This window comes from Primulina tabacum, chromosome 16, assembly GCF_025594145.1.
Source record: "Primulina tabacum isolate GXHZ01 chromosome 16, ASM2559414v2, whole genome shotgun sequence".
Lineage (NCBI taxonomy): Eukaryota > Viridiplantae > Streptophyta > Magnoliopsida > Lamiales > Gesneriaceae > Primulina > Primulina tabacum.
The window spans coordinates 4,679,585-4,698,823 of record NC_134565.1 but is presented as its reverse complement, the minus strand read 5'-3'; the positions used below and the strand labels follow the sequence as shown (position 1 = coordinate 4,698,823).

General features: G+C 36.1%; 1 protein-coding gene across 1 annotated transcript; it reads left to right on the top strand.

The window, feature by feature from the left end:
- The first annotated feature begins 470 nt into the window (after nt 1-470).
- Nucleotides 471-13,531, top strand: LOC142528934 (DNA mismatch repair protein MSH2). The gene is given in 14 exon segments (XM_075634224.1): nt 471-696; nt 797-846; nt 963-995; nt 7,181-8,200; nt 8,202-8,255; nt 8,873-9,427; nt 9,518-9,628; nt 9,704-9,793; nt 9,877-9,948; nt 10,507-10,617; nt 11,420-11,546; nt 12,195-12,397; nt 12,773-12,923; nt 13,319-13,531. Coding segments are annotated over 13 exon segments (2,616 nt in total). The 5' UTR covers nt 471-647; the 3' UTR covers nt 12,914-12,923; nt 13,319-13,531.
- The last annotated feature ends 5,708 nt before the right edge of the window (nt 13,532-19,239 follow it).

The following is a 19,239-nucleotide window of genomic DNA, read 5'->3' as shown; positions in this document are numbered from 1 at the left end:
ATACGAATCAAATATTTTTTAGTTGACTCGAAAAACTCGCGAACCAACCCGATTCGTTTACACTACTGGGTGGAACAAGTGAAGTTCTTCTTGCGATAAGATGATCACACAATTTATAATTTTTCTTTTGTTTGGAGTATTTTTACTTCCTTTATGACGTGATTTAATCTTTAAATAATCAATATACGATGTTATTGTATTGAGATATGGGAAGAATTACACTGTAGAGGATTGACTAACTCAATCCTATCATTTCTTACGCTATGAAATTTATTTTTTGATTAAAATCTTTTGAGACATAGAGTTTGAATATTTTTAGTGGTATTTTCTATCATTCATTCAAGTGAAAAAAAGAAAATTTTTTAAAAAAAAAAATCCAAACAAGATATTACTTATTTTAAATAAAGAGTTATAATTAAGAATAATGTAGTAAAACTATATTATATTATGATATTAGCCATTAAAAAAAATTATGTTTAACTTGCGGAAGACAAGAGAACAGCCCGACTATTGCAGCCTGCGTGAAAGAGACCCCCGCCAACTCCTCCCCTCCTTCCCGCCAATCGTTAAACCCGAGACTCATACATACGATTTTTATCCGCAATTTTTCACTCAGCTCCGGGAGACTGCTGTTGCTGCAAGAACAAATGGACCAGGATTTGGAAGAGCAGAATAAGCTTCCCGAGCTTAAACTTGGTACAATTGCACTTTTTTTAATCTTCTTTTTTGCCGTAGTTTGTCGACATTCTTGTTTCTCCTTTAACACCGGTGCGAATTTGGGTTTAATGTATGCTAGATGCCAAACAAACTCAAGGGTTTCTTTCATTTTTCAAAAGACTACCTATGGTAAGCGATTCTTGCTTTCTTTTTTTAGCAAGTGTATTGTGAATTTTCATTGTGATAAATACTGTAATATTGGAAAAAAAATGGTTGAAGCAGCTTTTATCTTCTCCATTTTGCAGGATCCTAGAGCTATTCGGTTCTTCGATCGTCGGGTTAGTTGCCCTTCTGCCCCCGTTCTTTTTCATGGGAACTCAGCATAAATGCTTTTGACTATGTTGATTTGATAAGAAATGAAAAAGGCTTTTGTTTTATAGTTCTTCCGATAGTTTTACAGACAAAATACAATGTATTATATACAAAAACAAAGTAAACTAAAAGGGAAAGATCCTATACACAAATGGAAAAGATAAAATGCAATCAATCAGACCAATAATGTAGATTAGATTCAAGATTTAACAAACAAATATCTTCACCCGTATCTTCAGTTTAGGGAAAGATAATCATATCAATGATCTATCCAATTTCTCCAATACCCCTTCCTCAAGTTGGCATGTGAAGATTGCGAACACCCATCTCGAAAAAATAAAGCACGAAAAAGTATCGGCAACAAGAGCTTTAGTGAAGACATCAGCTGGTTCTTGCGATCGAATATGTTTGGCGTTAATGCGACCTTGTTCAGAATGCCCCTGAATGACCCTGAATGACTGAACACTTCTACTAGTCTCAATGTTCAGAATGCCCCTGAATGACCCCCCCCTCTCGGGGTGCAGCGACACTCCTCCACCTTCTCTACTCATTTTGACCCCTTAGGTAGCACGAGCCTGTTTTTGTGCAACAAGCTACCATTCCATAGAGTGCAAGGACCATCCATTTCCCTCCATTTTCCAATTTATTTATCACTGTTTGTAACGTAGGATCACCAGATACAGCCAATTTGACTTCTTCCACTTCCAACCACACTGGCATTGAAATACTATTCAGTTCAACCTTCTCCTCTCTTCTAGATAATGCATCAGCTGCTCCATTGTTTACCCCTGGTTTGTATTTAACCTCTAACTCATACCCCATTAACTTTGCTAACCAATGTTGCTGGTTGGGTGTTGTTACTAGCTGCTGGATTAAGTTTCGCAGTGATTTATGGTCCGTCATTGCTACAAACTTCCTCCCCAATAGATATGGCCTCCAATATTGAATCGCTAACACCAGGGCCATCATTTCCTTTTCATAGGTGGACTTAGCCAATGCCCTTTCAGCCAAGGCTTTACTGAAATAAGCGATTGGCCTACTCTCATGTGATAATACTGCTCCAATATCCCTTCCCGATGCATCACACTCAATTACAAAGTCTTTCTTGAAGTCTGGCAGCCTCAGAACAGGGGCTGAACTCAGCGACATTTTTAATTCTTCGAATGCTTTGGTCGCTTCTTCATTCCAGCTGAAGTTCTTCTTCTTAAGGAGCTCGGTCAGGGGCTTACAAATTTTGTCATAGTCGCGAATGAATTTGCGATAATACCCTGTAAGCCCCAAAAATGCTCTGACACACTTGATGTTGCTAGGTTTTGGCCATGATCGGGCACTGCCCACCTTCTTCTGGCCCACTGCCACCTCATTTTCCAATATGATATGCCCCAAATGCTCTATTTCTGTAATCCCAAAGCAGCACTTTTCTTGTTCAACAGCAGCGTTTCCCCCATCAAAATCTCCAACACAATCTGTAGGTGGTACAAATGTTCATCCCATTTGCTACTATAGATTAACATGTAAAAAAACAACATAAACTTTCGCAAATGAGGCCTCAACTCGTCATTTGTAGTAGCTTGAAATGTTGAGGGCACATTTTTGAGCCCAAATGGCATTAATGTGTTTGAAAGGCAGTCTTGGCCACATCCTCGGGTCACACCCACCCCGATCTTAAATCCAACTTAGAAAAGTAAACCGGCCCATGCAACTCATCCATCAACTCTTCAATAACCGGTATTGAGTATTTATCAGGGATTGTGATTTGTAATGTTGTTTAAGGCTCGGTAATCCACACAGAATCGCCAACTACCATTTTTTTTGGCCAAAATGACAGGGCTTTAGTAAGGGTTATTGCTCGGCTGAATAATCCCGGCAGCAAGCATTTCTGTCACCAATTCTTCTATTTTGTAAACCCACTTACATTAGATTGCATTTTATTTGGTGGCAAGGAAGTGTCTATGTTTGGTTGGCCTCCACTGGTAATGGCACAATCAGAGTGTTTGGTAATCCATTGGCATTATTGCTAGAGGGAAAAACATCTTCAAGAAATTGAACGTCTCTTGAAACAAAAAATCGTTTGGTTTTCGAATCATATAGCTTGTAACCTTTCTTTGCATATGGATAACCAAGGAAAACACATCGGAAGACCCTTAAATCAAACTTATTTTTGCAGCACTAGTATTAGTTGCGAAGCACAAACAACCAAACACTCTTAAATGAGAATAAGAGGGAATGGATCCTAAAAGTAACTCATATGGTGTTTTTCCTGAAAGAATAGGGGTAGGACTTGTTTCTTTTGGAGCACTAGTATTAGTTGCAAAGCACAATCAACCAAACATTCTTAAATGAGAATAAGAGGGAATGGATCCAAAAAGTAACTCATATGGTGTTTTTCCTGAAAGAACAAGGGTAGGATTTGTTTCTTTTGGAGCCAGACTTAGTTCCCTGGAGAAGAACTAGGACCTTTTGGTATTTGATAATTCATTGCATCTTTTGGTCAATTTGGCTAGAACGGAACAAAAGAATTTTCACAGACGCATCAGAGTCTAGGGATGAGATTTGGGAGAAGATAAAATTCAAAGTTTTCATTTGGATGACAAAGTTGCCAGAGTTTAATCACCTTTTTATATCAGGTCTAGTTAAGGATTGAAAATTTATTTACAGTTAACGATAGTGTAGCAGTAGTTGTGGGGTGTTTAGTGGACTTCTCATCCGTCTTTTTGTAACTTTTTCTACTATTATAATAAAATTATCATTTCAAATATAAAAAAAAAGAATTGGAAGGTTGGCTTGAAAACGCAAGGCTCCAGCAACATTAAGCAAATGACCATGTTTTCTCTCCACAACCCGATTTTGTTCCCAGTTTCCATTGATGAGATGTCGTTAGTTCATGGATGATTCCTCTATGTTGATAAAATTCTTTCATGTCAAATTCGTAAACATTATCTGAAAGAATTATTTTGATCTCTTGCCAAATTGAGTTTCAAAGTAAGAATGAAAAGATACTAAAATGAGGTGTGTTTCAGTTTTATTTTTTATGAGAAAAGTGCAGGTACTCCTCGTATGATCATCCACAATCGTAAAAAAGTAATATGAGCCCCACTAAAAGATGGTGCATGGTATTTGCCCCAAATTTCATAGTGAATCAAATCAAAAGGAACAATAGATGTTTTATTACTCAAAGTAAAAAAAAAATAAAAAGACGAGTTTGTTTAGCAAGAGGACAAACTTCACATTGTCGCATTTCAACAGAAGAACTCAGACCAGGGATCTATTTGAAAATTAATAATAATTTGACTAAACTAAAGCTGGGGTGCCTTAAACGTTGATGCCCTAAGGTAGGATCTGAAGAAGCTGTGACTTGGGAACAACCAGGTGTATCCAAAAAGGACTTCAAGAAGAACATGCCATTATGTAATCTACCCGCTCCAGTTGTCTTCTTCGAGCCAACAATCCTTGATCAGTGCTCTGTTAAGAATGCCCCCTTCATCTGGATGTTGTCTATTAATCTTCTCCTTCTTCAAAATATTAAGTTGAAAAGAACGAGACTGAAACTTTTGAATCTGATTCATGTGTGACGGTTCCAAAGCTTCCTTATTCCCTTCCAATAATTTAGAGAGGTGAGCTGCGAATCGTTTCCAGCCCCATAGATCTTTGCCACTCGGAATAATGATACGCTACCTTGTTCCATGTTGCTGAATATTTATTAACTCCAAAAAACTTCCATTGTTATTTCTAAACTTTTGGAAAGTTAGCACAAAGTTGCTGCCCCTATATCGTCCAAAAACCGAACCTGAATTACAATTGCTAATGCAATCCCATAACTTCGAACAAACCCACAATGCACCCTTGAGATCTATCTCCAAAAAGTAGCTCACGTTTCTGGTTCTTTCATTGAACCTAATTGAAGCCCCCCTACAACCCACTCTAATCTGAAAAACTGTGTTCTATCATAAATTCATCTTCCATCTGAATGTATAACGGATCTCTGAAATCAATCCAAGGTTGATTAATCACCTTACCCATCTGCCTCATGAGTAAGAATCTCGATAATCACAGACTTGACACTGGAACCTCAAGAAACTGTTGTCTGAAGGTGATGAGATGATGGTTTGTGATATCATTATTCTGGATTTGGTAGGCTGAGGCAACGTTTGCTGGCTGCTGTTGGGAAATGAAGGGTTATGACAACGTTTGCTGGCTGAAGTCGGAAATTGATGGGCTGTGACAACGTTATTCTAGTCATGATGAATAAATATCGACGATCGGGTAAGTTGGATTATGGCCGGCGATGGTCGGGAAGAATCAGCAGTTGTCGGAGGTTAAAGAATCTGGCCGACTAGAATCGGGAAGTGATGAGTGATAAAAAGAGACTTTTCATCTTTCTAGATGCAAATAAATCCACGGTCGGCGATGGTGAGCTAGGGTCGGCGGTGGTCGGGGGGAGTTAAGTTGACATTGAAACTTGACACACATTTTTCAATATAATATTTGGAGTTAAATGAACAATGCCAACGTGAGTTATTGATGCCTTTGAAAATTGCATTATTTGGTAACTGAACACTTCTACAGTAATTTGTAGTGATCAAAAAATAACGAAGGAGAAGACACAATGTGATCAGTAGCACCGGAAACAATAATCCAAGTTATGGTGTTGGGGGATGATATAATTTTTAAAGCAATACCTGACAGATTGCTTTGTCGTAGGAGAACTTCCCTGGGAACCAATTGGAGCCAAAATTTGTTGCTATTTTTCTGGTGTAAACGGGAAAACCTGAGAAGTGGATGGAGCAGCAGAAGCTTGGCTGATAGACATTTGGTATGGAGTGTTGTTGATTTGATCCCTTGTACGGTTGATTTGGTCCTTGTAGTGCTTATGACCTGGGGGTACCTATGTAGCTTGTAACATTTTTCTTTGATATGGCCTGCCCATCCTCGAAATTCACAGCTTGGCTTTGAGTTGTTCGAGTTATTTTTCTTTTCAGATTTTCCTGAGTGGTAGTCTATTTTCACAACAAATGCAACATTGTCTTGTAATGATGGTGGTGCCATGGAGATACCTCGTTGCCTTTCTTCTTGAAGCAGCAAGGAAAAACTTTTCTGATTGTTGAAATTGGTTCCATCAATAATATTTGGCCACGTACACCCGTGTATGTTTCATTTAGACCGATTAGAAACTGCATGGTATGATCTTTATCTTTATAGACTTCTAGAGTCTTGTTTGATTTACAGGTGCATATTGGTATAGGGGAATAAAGATTCAAGTCATCCTACAAGCCTTTAACTTGATATAATAAATAGTCATAGAATCCTGACCTTGCTATGTTGAAACAATCTTTTTTGTACCTCAAAGATACGAGGACCGTTGTTTTTGGCACTAAGAGGGATGTCATCAATATTATTCCAGGATAGTCCGAGGGATGCAAAGTAAAAGCAATGTTCTTGTCCATACCTTTCTTTTCAGATTGTGTTTTATCATATATAATGACAAACACCTAAAAGGAGAAGGAAAAATGGAGCAAAGAAGGCTTATTTGGTCTCAAGAACGTTACCTCTCTGGTACCATGATAAGAAATGAAAAAGGCTTGGCTTTTGTATTTCTTCTCAGAGTTTTACTGAGCAATACAATTATATACAACAACAAAGTAAAATAAATGGGAAAGATCCTATACACAAATGGAAAGATAAAATGCAATCTATCAGACTAATAATATAGATTAGATTCAAGGATTAACAAACAAATATCTTCACCCGTATCTTCAGTTTAGGGAAAGATAATCGTATCAATGATCACACCAATTTCTCCTATAGGATTGAAATATGAAGTTGGTTGTAAAGAATCTCCTTTGGCTTCTTCATCAGAAACGGGTTTCAACCATGGTCAATTTTTAGGGGAATGATGATTGCTTGCTATTAAAGATTATTGCAGCTATTAGATAAATTGCTGGTGCTGAGATAATAATTGTTTTAATTAGTCAGGCTTACTTTTAAAAGCACTGATTTAGTAATTATTATCTCACCAAATTTTACATTCTCAGTTATTAGTAAAAAATTTCAAGCAGTTTTCTTTAGCTTAACTGTCGTATCTTACAATTAACTGGCAACTTGTGGATTACAATGCTTGAGGACTAAAGTAACTAGCACTCTATTTTTCCAGGATTATTATACAACCCATGGTGAGAATGCTATTTTCATAGCAAAGACCTATTACCACACTACAACTGCTTTGCGCCAGCTAGGAAGTGGATCTGATGCCATTTCTAGTGTTAGTGTGAGTAAGAACATGTTTGAAACAATGACCCGAGACCTTCTTTTGGAGAGGACCGATCACACTCTTGAATTGTACGAGGGCACAGGAGCAAATTGGCGACTAGTGAAGAGTGGAACCCCTGGAAATTTGGGGAGTTTTGAAGACATTCTGTTTGCTAATTATGACATGCAAGATTCCCCTGTAATTGTGGCTATTGCACTGAATATTCGGGAAAATATACGTAATATTGGTTTAAGCTATATTGATCTAACTAGAAGGATACTCGGTCTGGCTGAATTTCCTGATGATAGTCACTTCACAAACGTGGAGTCAGCTATTGTTGCTCTAGGATGCAAAGAATGCCTTTTGTCTGAAGAGATTAATAAATCTAGTGAATATAAACCGTTGATGGATGCATTTTCCAGGTGCGGTGCAATGATAACTGAAAGAAAGAAAACTGATTTTAAAGTAAGAGATTTGGTACAGGATCTTTGCAGGCTTGCGAAAGGGTCTAATGACTCAGTAAGAGATCTGCTCTCTGAATTTGAAATCTCACCGGGTGCCCTTGCATGTATTGTGTCTTATGTAGATTTACTTGCAGACGAGAGTAATTATGGTAACTATACGATCCAAAGATACGATCTAGATAGTTACATGAGACTAGACTCTGCTGCTATGAGGGCGCTAAACGTCTTTGAGAGCAAAACAGATGCTAACAAAAACTTTAGCTTATTCGGCCTTCTGAATAGAACCTGTACTGCTGGAATGGGCAAGCGTTTACTTCACTTGTGGCTGAAACAACCTTTGTTAGATGTAAATGAGATAAACTCTAGGCTGGATTTGGTGCAAGCTTTTGTTGAGGATGGCGCCATTCGCCAAGATTTAATGCAGCATTTGAAAAGAATTTCAGATATAGAGAGGCTTATCTGCTGTCCTTGAGAAGAAAAGAGCAAGTTTGGTGCATGTGGTTAAGCTTTACCAGGTATTTTCTATTTCTCTTGATGTATACTTGAACAATGGTGATGCAGCCGAATACTGCATCCAATGGATTTCAAAAAAAATTGACTTCATGGTAAACAACTGAAAGAAAAGTGAAATTGCCTTTTGGAAGGTATAATTGAGGTAATACAACTGTGAATAAGGTAGATCCCTTGAAGTCTAATTGCAAAAGCTATCAGTGCGGTTATATCTTGACGAACTACCACACTCTTTACCTATCATGAAGGTGCTGTCTTATCTCATCTTATCTCGTCTCTTTGCTTAGGCTATTAGTAAAATGGAGCAACTTCTTTCTGGAATAAAAAAAGGTCCTCCTTTTGCTTGCTTTAAGACGTCTTATTGCTTTCTGGATTTTATGGAAGTAAGCACTTTCTTTCTACCATATACTGTTGTACAAAAGGGATTCCTTATGTCAGTCTGTCCAAAATGCTCAGTTGCACTAGCAAGATAAATTCTGCGATTTTTTTACCCGTAAGTTAATAATTTGATCATTAGCATAGAAACTATTAGGTTGTAATGCTTATCATTCTTTATCTCAACTATTATAACTTTTTCACCGTACATAAATTTATTTGTTTGTCACTTTTTCATGGAATACAGTCGAGCATCAGACTGCCATACATCAAAAGTGCATTAGAGCAGTACAGTGGCCAGTTTTGTTCACTGATCAGAGAAAGGTATTTAGATACTCTAGAAAAATGGACAGGAGATGCTCATTTGAATAGGTTCACAAGTCTTGTGGAAGTTGCAATTGACCTTGATCAACTAGAGAATGGAGAATACATGATTTCAGCTGACTATGATTCACGATTATCTGTTTTGAAAAGTGAGCAAGAGTCTCTGGGACAGCAGATACATGAATTGCACAGAAATGCAGCTAACGATCTTGATCTGGCCCTCGATAAAGCTCTGAAACTAGAAAAAGGCACACAATATGGACATGTCTTTAGAATTACGAAAAAGGAAGAACCAAAAGTAAGGAAGAAGCTAAATACCCATTTTATTATTCTTGAAACTCGAAAAGATGGGGTAAAGTTTACCAATACCAAGCTTAAAAAACTCAGTGACCAATACCAAAAGGTGGTTGAGGAGTATAAGAACTGCCAGAAAGAATTGGTTGCAACAGTAGTTCAAACTGTTGCTACCTTTTCTGAGGTATATGTTGCTGAATGCTTGTAATCTCTCCCAGCCATTTTACAAAAATTTCTCGCCATTATTGTCATTTGTGTTGATTTCTTTTTACAGGTTTTTGAAGGAATAGCTGGGCCTATCTCTGAATTAGATGTTTTACTTGGTTTTGCTGATTTGGCTGCTAATTGTCCGACTCCCTACACGCGACCTAGTATCAATCCACCAGTAAGAGTTAGTTAATCATCCTAACTCTTTTGTGAAGAAATTGTAACAGGATTTTTCCAATTTCTTTCTTGTCAGGATATGGGAGACATTATTTTAGAAGGAAGTCGGCATCCTTGTGTTGAAGCACAAGACTGGGTGAACTTTATCCCAAATGATTGCAAGCTAGTAAGTTCTTGTGCTCTGCAGACAACCTATCTTTAGCAGCCTCTGCTCAGATTTTTCATGTAGTACTTTGTTTTTGTTTCCAGATCAGGGAAAATAGCTGGTTCCAGATTATCACAGGGCCTAATATGGGTGGAAAATCAACTTTCATACGACAGGTTGGTAAAAAGTTCTTGTTTAATCTGTATAACAAAGAAGTACTTACTGGAGCATATGTAAGCATTATTCATGAGAACTAAGGGATTAAACTAAACTTTTAAGATCGGCATTGGGGTTAGTTCTAACTTCCTTGTATTGTTTAGAGTTAACTCTTATTGACCTTGATAAGACAAAGCATGGAGTTTGTCCACAGGTCTGGTAATGCAGGTGAAAAGTTCCTTGGAGAAGGTGATGTTAAACCATCAACTGTAGGATGCTATTTATACTGTTTACATGCAAGTGCACATCGGTGCAGATGACTAAAGATGTCTAAAAAATAATTTATGATCTTGATTTCCCTTGTTTAAGTATGATGAAAAAATGGGGCTTCTCTATCTCCTTTATAATCACAGCAGCTCAATGTGTTTTAGCAAAACCAAAAAATTCGTTCTCCTAAATTTGAACTGTACCCATTAATTATCTTTAACAATTATTTCAAGAGTGCCTGATGCATCGCATGTGATTAAAGGCTGTTTGCTTACTGAAATTAGGCTGAACTGAGGTTTATTTATACACAGGTTGGCGTGAATGTTATGATGGCACAAGTTGGTTCCTTTGTCCCATGTGAAAGCGCTAGCATTTCTATTCGTGATTGTATTTTTGCTCGAGTGGGTGCTGGTGACTGCCAGGTAATATTAATCTGATAAGAAATGAAATTGTTGAAGTTGGTTAAATCCTTGAAGATTTTGTTTGGTGTGACTGTTGTGATGTATCTTATTATCAGCTATTCATCCATGACTGTGAATAGACTTACAGTTGTCGGCATGGTTGTCAGGAGTTGGGGATCATGGGATTTAGTGGTGCCGCGGTTTTTTCAGGACGCTGCAATCACTTTCTTTTAGTGTCAAATTTGTTTCTTCAGAGATTTAGTTTAAATGGAAAAGATGAAAGTTTAGATTATGATTTTTACTTATGTTATTTTGGCTTTGGGGGATAAGTGGGAAGAAGTGCTTTGTTAGGATGACTTGATTTGATTTGACTTACATACCACTTTAATAGTTTGAATATCAATTCCGAGTTCCTCGTTGACTCACTGTTGAAAACACTTTTTGGGTTTTAGATATCAATTTATCATTCTTCAATCATTATAACATTCTAGACAACATCATACCTTCTATATTTTCATCTCTATGATTAAATTGTGTTTACATCGCTATCAACTTATTGACTTCTGATCATATATTATCTGGTTGTGTGTCAACTGATCTCCATGCACATATGCACGCACACAGAATAGAGAAAATATTTTGACAAGTACAAGGCAATTGCATCTTTACAAGAAGGAACCCAAATGACTTTCACTTGCTTAGCTTAAATTATGAAATCTCCCAGTATGTGCAAATGCATGTTTTGTGTGACAGAAGGATGTATATATTTATATTTCATTTGTTTAACATATCTTCATTCCGCCTCTTTGTCTCCCTTGTATAGATGCGTGGAGTTTCGACTTTCATGCAAGAAATGCTAGAGACTGCATCAATCTTGAAAGGAGCTACAGACAAGTCTTTAATAATAATTGATGAGTTAGGTCGTGGCACATCAACATATGATGGATTTGGTTAAGTCTTTCACTCATCTGCATCTTTGTTTGTTAATTTTTTACACATCTTTTTTTTTTTAATTTCTGTATATTGTACTAGTATTTGGTAATATGATCGACGTGTTTAAGTTTTATGGCACTTTTCCCAATAAATATCCTGTTGGGATTGTTTTATTTGCTGGCGCAGAAATGAGAATATTACAATAATTAGAACAAGTAATTACAATTTTGCATGACTTGACATTCTATTGTAATTTATTGTAATTTGAGAATGACCATGATGTGCGAAATGAAGGATATGTTTTCGAGTTAAGTTACTATGAATGCTTTGTAGTTTGGTGACTGAACTTGTTTTCCGTGTTCTGGTGCTCATATAAGATTTGAATTCGCAGAGAATTTCACTTAAAACACATTGTTTGTAACTTTCATTTTTGTGGTTTCTAGAAACACATTATTTGCAACATAAACTGATTAGTGTTTGATATGAATCATGTTTGTCCATTGATGTTCTCTTTTTTCCCTCATTGCAATGAATTATATCTTTTGTTTCATCTTGGCCCCTTTTTATGGCTCCATCTTGGAGGATATTCCTATCTAGCTTTTTCCTATTCAACTTTGTATTGCTAATGAACCTAACTTTGAAATATTGTGCTGTGGCAATATCAGGTTTGGCTTGGGCTATTTGTGAGCACATAATTGAAGTTATAAACGCACCTACCCTGTTTGCAACTCACTTTCATGAGTTGACTTCATTAGCTCATGATAATTCAGATGATAAGCTATCTTCAAGAAAGCATATAGGAGTAGCTAATTACCACGTGAGTGCACACATTGACCAATCAAGTCGCAAGCTTACCATGCTTTACAAGGTGTTTGTCTCCCTCTCACACTCTACACCTCTGCCATTTTGTATTGATGTTCAAGCTGCATTTGTTGACCATCTAAGTGATTAAGCTGTGTTTGTTGACGATCTAAATGTGGAAAGCAATGATCGGTTTGATGCTGGATGATGAGTGTGATGTTCATGCCACTTGATGTGTTGATGTGCAGTCTAGTTGCTTTTATGATGCATTCATAATTAGCAGAAACCAGAATATCGAAACTACATCAAAATTTATACAAGGCAACCATGCCTGTAGGGCATCACAATATTTGTGTGTCTGCTACAAACATGAAACAAATTATCAGTTCATGAAACAGCGTAAATGCATTTAACAATATTCCTTGTGCTCTATTGTTCCAAGGTTGAACCAGGCGCCTGTGATCAAAGCTTTGGAATACATGTAGCAGAATTTGCCAACTTTCCAGAATGTGTTGTTGCTCTTGCCCGTGCAAAGGCTTCCGAGTTAGGAAGATTTTTCGCCCGTGGAAGTTTTGCACCATGATGCAAAAGAGGTAAATCTTTAGCCATCATAAATGCAAATAGCAACAGCAAGAATTTGATTTATAAGTTTCTGGTTCCACTAGACCACTACTGTCCTGGTTCATAAAAATTCCACCGGATGATGGAAGATGATGAACCATTATTAGTGAAGAATGAAAAAGTTTGGGATAGAAGAGATGATACAGTACAAGAGCAAGTAACTCTTTGTCCCTCCATATATAACAATTGCCGGTACTTTGAATGACCACACTTTTTCAATGTTCTGTTATTTCTGGGTTCTGTGGGATCATGTATATTTCGACATATAACCAACATAACTATTTCTCCTAATTGCAAATGTCAGCTGAGAAAATTGATGATGCAGTAGTATAGTGGTTGGTTCATCTAATTTTGTCCTGATTTTCAGATTTTACCGAAACGGAAGCGAAAATGGGATGCTGATGATGTGAGTAGGGGTGCTGAACGAGCTCGCCAGTTCTTAAAGGACTTCTCTGAGCTGCCTCTGGACAAAATGGACTTGAAGCAAGTGTTGGAACAAGTTAACAACTTGAGAGATGGATTGGAGAAGGATTCAGTTAACAATTGCTGGCTCCAACAGTTATTCTAGAAAATACCCAACGCAAACATCTCTTTTTTTCCCTTTGGTTTTGTTGAAGTTGGTCAGCTTGGATACTACCACTCGAACCTGAAGCCATGCTGATACTGCGTTTGCTTGTGTTCCTTCTGTTGCTTATTAGTATATATGTAAGTAATGCATGGTTATGTCTTCTGATGCATTCGTCTAAACTTGCTATTACATTTATGATAGAGGTGCAAACTAACTAAACCGAGCTAATTATGTCATAATATGAGCTCAAGCTCAAGCTTCGATTTTTCTGTTTGAAGCTTAAAAGACGACATATTTTGAGTTCGAGCTCTGCTATAATTAAAGTTTAAATCAAACTCGATTTGTTTTATTGGATTAAGCTCTGCTAAGAAAATTTTCAGATTCATACACGAGTTTTTAGATATGTAGTTTTTTGTGTGTTTTTAAAATATTAAACAAAGTAATAAAACTTGTCTGTAGTACAATAATTTGGACTCGAAAAACTATTTAGAAATTATCTAGCTTGGATGATGTTCGTGTAGTTGTAACAAAACTCGTGGACCGGTTCAACTTGTTTGGATTTCTTATTTAGCCCAGGTAGGCCATTTCATAGCACAATGAATTTGCCTAAACCTGAAAATTTGATTGATCAAGGATCACTAGCATGTGATGATATATATACTAGCCTTTGTGTGCATGTGTTCCATACATGGACGGATTCATGATTTTGGTTCAATGTAGATAATAATATACTATAATTAATAATAACAATAAAAAAGTATTTGTTAATTGACAACAATAATAATCTTAATGTTCGAACACAAATTACACATGGTAAGAAACACCTGTAGTTGATGGGATACATAGAAAAAATGACAAAAAAACAAAACTTACAGACTCTGCAATCAAAACAAAATTTGATATAAAATGTAAACTCTATAGTCAAAAATATTCATGAATTCGATCTCAAAAAAGACACAATTTAAAAACAATTCAGATCCCAAACTGATCAGTTCCCGAAGCCAAAACTGAAGCTGTTGAGATGCCAACTGAAAACACCAACTGATTGCCAAAACTGAACCAGTCCAACTGATATATCAAAGACCAATTACACTGATTGTCCAGCTGATAGGTGGTTCAACAGTAAACCTTCAGAAGCCTGGCCAACTAATGAAGAACACAACTGAACAAAAGAACTGATACAGTGAAATCAGTCCAAACTGATTTCACCAAACCAGTTCAGAAGCATCAGTTGTAACTGATATGTTCGCATGTCACGACAAGACTATTTAATGGAATCCAGCTAAGCGCGAAAATATAAGCTACAAGCTATAAGCTACTTCACAGACGAATGTACAATAATGGATGTTGCAGCAAAGCTGAAAATAGAAAAGCTTCCAGAACAGTTGTCAGAATGACAAGACATATCCAAAGGAAGCACATGCAAATGCAACATACATTATTATTGAGTCTTCATGTATGGCCAGCCGAGTGCCTATAAATACCAGATCAAAGACCATTGAAGAAAATAAGAAGCGAAACTACAACTAAATACCGGTGTGTGAAGAAAACAGAGGGTACGTTCACTTCATATCAGCTTACTAGAAGCAGTTAGCTCAGTTGTGTGAGAACACCTTCGTGTTGTACTGATTAGATCTGTACTCACACATTCACACACAATCACTCACATATACAGAGATTTGAGCTTATTGTTTAACTGAGTGAGTCTTCACATAAATACATTAAAGATTGTGTTTGTAGTCTTGGCATAAGGACGTTAAACATTATGTAGATTGTAAGGTGCTGCTTGCAATCTTGAGTGCTAGGAGTTCTAGTTGGGTGCTGTCTTTCTGGAGTGGATTTGTACAAGGTGTTGTATAAATCAATGTCTTCTAGTGGATCCTACCCGAGATGGTAGAAAGAGTGACGTAAAAGCAGTTGAAGTCTCTGAATATCCATAAACATATCTTGTATCCTTAATTGTTTAACTATTGTTTTAAAATTGATTTGATCAGTTCAGCTTATATAAGTTCAGTTCTTCCCATAACTGAACCGATACAAGCCCGAACTGATCCCACTTATTTCAGTTATACAGTTTAAACACAAGCTAAAAACTTTAAACTATTGATTTTTCTTAACGAATAATTATTTCGAGTATCTTCCGCGTGGTTTGAAAACAAATTTGATTTAATTCATCGGTGTATTTATTCTTAGATCACAAGCTATTACAGCTTATGGAGAATATTGTGTTTGAAGCACCTTCAAAGGTATTCGATTTGATTTTGATACATGCTCAGGGGATGAACAATTAATCTGATACATCCATGACATGCATGTATTGCATAGTTGAATAAAATTTAGAGGGGACCAGAGATGTTAATGGTGTAGTCATTCCAATACTTAAGTCACTACGGAGAAAAAACTTAAATGTTATGGGGCTCTTAACTCATAATCGTTATTACTGGTTAGGTTAATTAATTACAATGAAAAACGAGTAAAAATATCTTTACGATGAGCCCAAAATGTATCAACTATAATTATAATACTAAAAATAATATATAATAAATTCTCGTTTAACACATCACATCATAAAATAAGCCCATACATGACCAAAATCATCTATATATAAACAACTCATATCATCGGGATATGCCCCGGTATATAGATACATATATACACTGGGATAGACTACTCAACCTCAACTCAGATGTGACTCCATCCAGAGTCGTCTGATAACCTGGAGTACCTGTCATTGTTTACACACAAAACAACAATATCCCCAACTTGGGGGAGAGAAAACGATTCGTATAGAACAACCATAATATATATAATATGTATCTACACAATGATATATGATATGCAATGCATGCATAGTCGTGGAGATATCAGGTCAAATGTACATCCACTGAGCAAGTATCAGAACCAATCGAATCGTTATCAAATCAATGCTCGAACTGCCACACCGGCCTCAGTCAAGTATAAGGGAATATCCGTATAATAGCGTCGGCAAAGCATTATCAAATCTCAAATATCAACCAATCAATCATAGGGGCCACAAATGATTATGTTTTTAAGGGCCACATAATGCCAAGCATAGCATCGTGCTCCAAACCCCATAATCAAAATCCAATGATATAAAGATATCCAATGATCATAACTCAACGTCCATGTCATGTATCGATGTGTGTATAAAATGATGTGTGTTAACAAAATATTTATTTTATACATCGATCTACCAATCGTGAATGTCTTGTATGCCACATCAACTCAACAAATAAGGTATATAGATACATATTTTCATGTCAAATAAATCAAGCATAAATCATATGACACAGATACATATCGTATGTTACTCGGTCGCAACATACCACAATTTTTCATCTCCAGTCAATGTAGCGTGATCCACAATTAAGATTTTAATACCAAAACTCAATCGATATAGTCAAAATATTCATTTCGATCAATGAATTCATTCGATTGCAACTCTATTAGCGTACTTGAATGTATTAATTCATTCTACTCTATTCAGTTTAACATTTAAATTATTAGGAGAATTATATCGTATAATAAATCTTAATAATTCATTATTATATAATCAATTTATAAATCTATTCATTTCAACCAGGATTTAAAGTTTCGGAATTGTTTTGAAACCTCAAAAATTCATATAAAAGTGAAATCTTGATATAATTCAATTTTATCTTTGAAAGTTAATTTCTCGTCGGTTATTCTATCGAGTATATTGAAATCAAATTCAAATATATGTTATTCTATCAATTCAATAAATAAAGGTGCTGAATCTAAAAGAAATTACCTCAAAATATCGTTCTCAACATGAGGATTTCGAATATATAATTTGTTTTGAGTTTGGACAACGTTTCACTATAGTTTTGAGGGATAGAACTTGAATTCCCTTATTTCCCTTCTTTCTACCTCTCGTTATGTCTCTTGTCCAGTATTAAGATTGTTATTATTATGTTTTCATATATGCTAATCCTCACTTCACATGAAGCACTTGAATTCCATTTCAATTTGTAATTTGCGGACACATATATATGAAGAATCAAACGACAATTCACAAGCATCCACTTGTATTTATGTTCATAATTACTATTTTGCCACCAAAATTTAATTGACTATTTTTAAAATTATTTACAATTTTGCCATCAAATTTTAATGCAATATTTTTCAATTTATTTACAAGTTTGCTATTAAAATTAGATGCATTATTTTTCAAAGAACTATGGAGTATTTCAACTTGTATATTTTATTTTCATTTGCATATACTATTTTAAATCCATTTCCAATTACAATTCTATTATGATTTGATTTACTACTCATAATCTACGTAATTAACGTTAATCAGATCACGAGGTGTCACATTTCTCCTCAACTTAAAAAAGATTTCGTCCCCAAATCTCAAGCATCCATATACACATACATTACCAGTTATAGTACATATTAAAACTAAAATCAGTAAATATATCATCATACGTTGAATACAATGAAATAGATGGAATAAAATCAAGCAATTGCATATATGATTCTCACATCTTGCTTTCCAATTCTCATGTTGATTCCTCAACACCATGTCGCGTCCATTGTACTTGAACTAGTGGAATTGATTTATTACGCAACATTTTATCCTTCCGATCCATAATGCAAACATGTTGTTCAATATAAAAAAGAGAAGGATCAAGCTCAACCTCATCAGGTCAAAGCACATGTGATGAATTTGGTTCATACTTTCTCAACATAGAAACATGAAACATATCGTGAATGATAGATAAAAATGGTGGCAATGCCAACCGATAAGCGATCCCCAACTCGATCAAGGATCTTGTATGGACCAACATATCGAGAAGATAATTTCCCTCGCATGTCAAATTGAATAGTGCCTCTGAAGGGAGATATTTTCAAAAACACTTAATCACATTTATGGAATTCTAAGGGTCGTCTTCGTTTGTTAGCATAACTCGTTTGACAATCCTGAGCAGCTTTCATTCGCTGTCGAATCAACTGAACCTTGTCATTTATTTCTTGTATCATTTTAGGTCCAGTTATTTGTCTTTCACCAATTTCATCCCAGAATAACAATGACATAGATCTCTCCCATATAAGGCTTCAAATGGTGTCATGCCAATACTCATTTGGAAGCTATTATTATAAGAAAATCTACCAATGGTAAGGCATATTGCCATCCAATTTTAAAATACATCACAATAGCACATAACATGTCTTCTAACGTTTGAATCGTACGCTCAGTCTGGCCATCAGTTTGAGGATGATAAGCAGTACTCATAGCCAAACGCGTACCCATATCTACTTGAAAATTACCCCAGAATTTAGAAGCAAATCTGGGATCACGATCTTATACAATTGAGATTGGCACACCGTGTAGTCTCACAATAGTCTCGAAGTATAAACAGGTCATTTTCTTAGAAGGATAAGTCCGCTCATACAGAATGAAATGTACAGAGTTCGAAAGTTGGTCGATAAAAAGCCAAATAGCATCACATCCCTTGGGCGAACGAGATAAATGAGTTACAAAATCCATAACATAGCAATATTTTGGGATTTCAAGACTATGAAATAATCCTCCCGGTTTCATTCTCTCGACTTTCATTTGCTGGCATACAAGGCATTTCGTAAATAAATTCAGCAATGTCCTTCTTCATATATCTCCACCAGAATTGATATCTCAATGTCAAATAAATTTTTCGATCTCCAGTGTGAATACT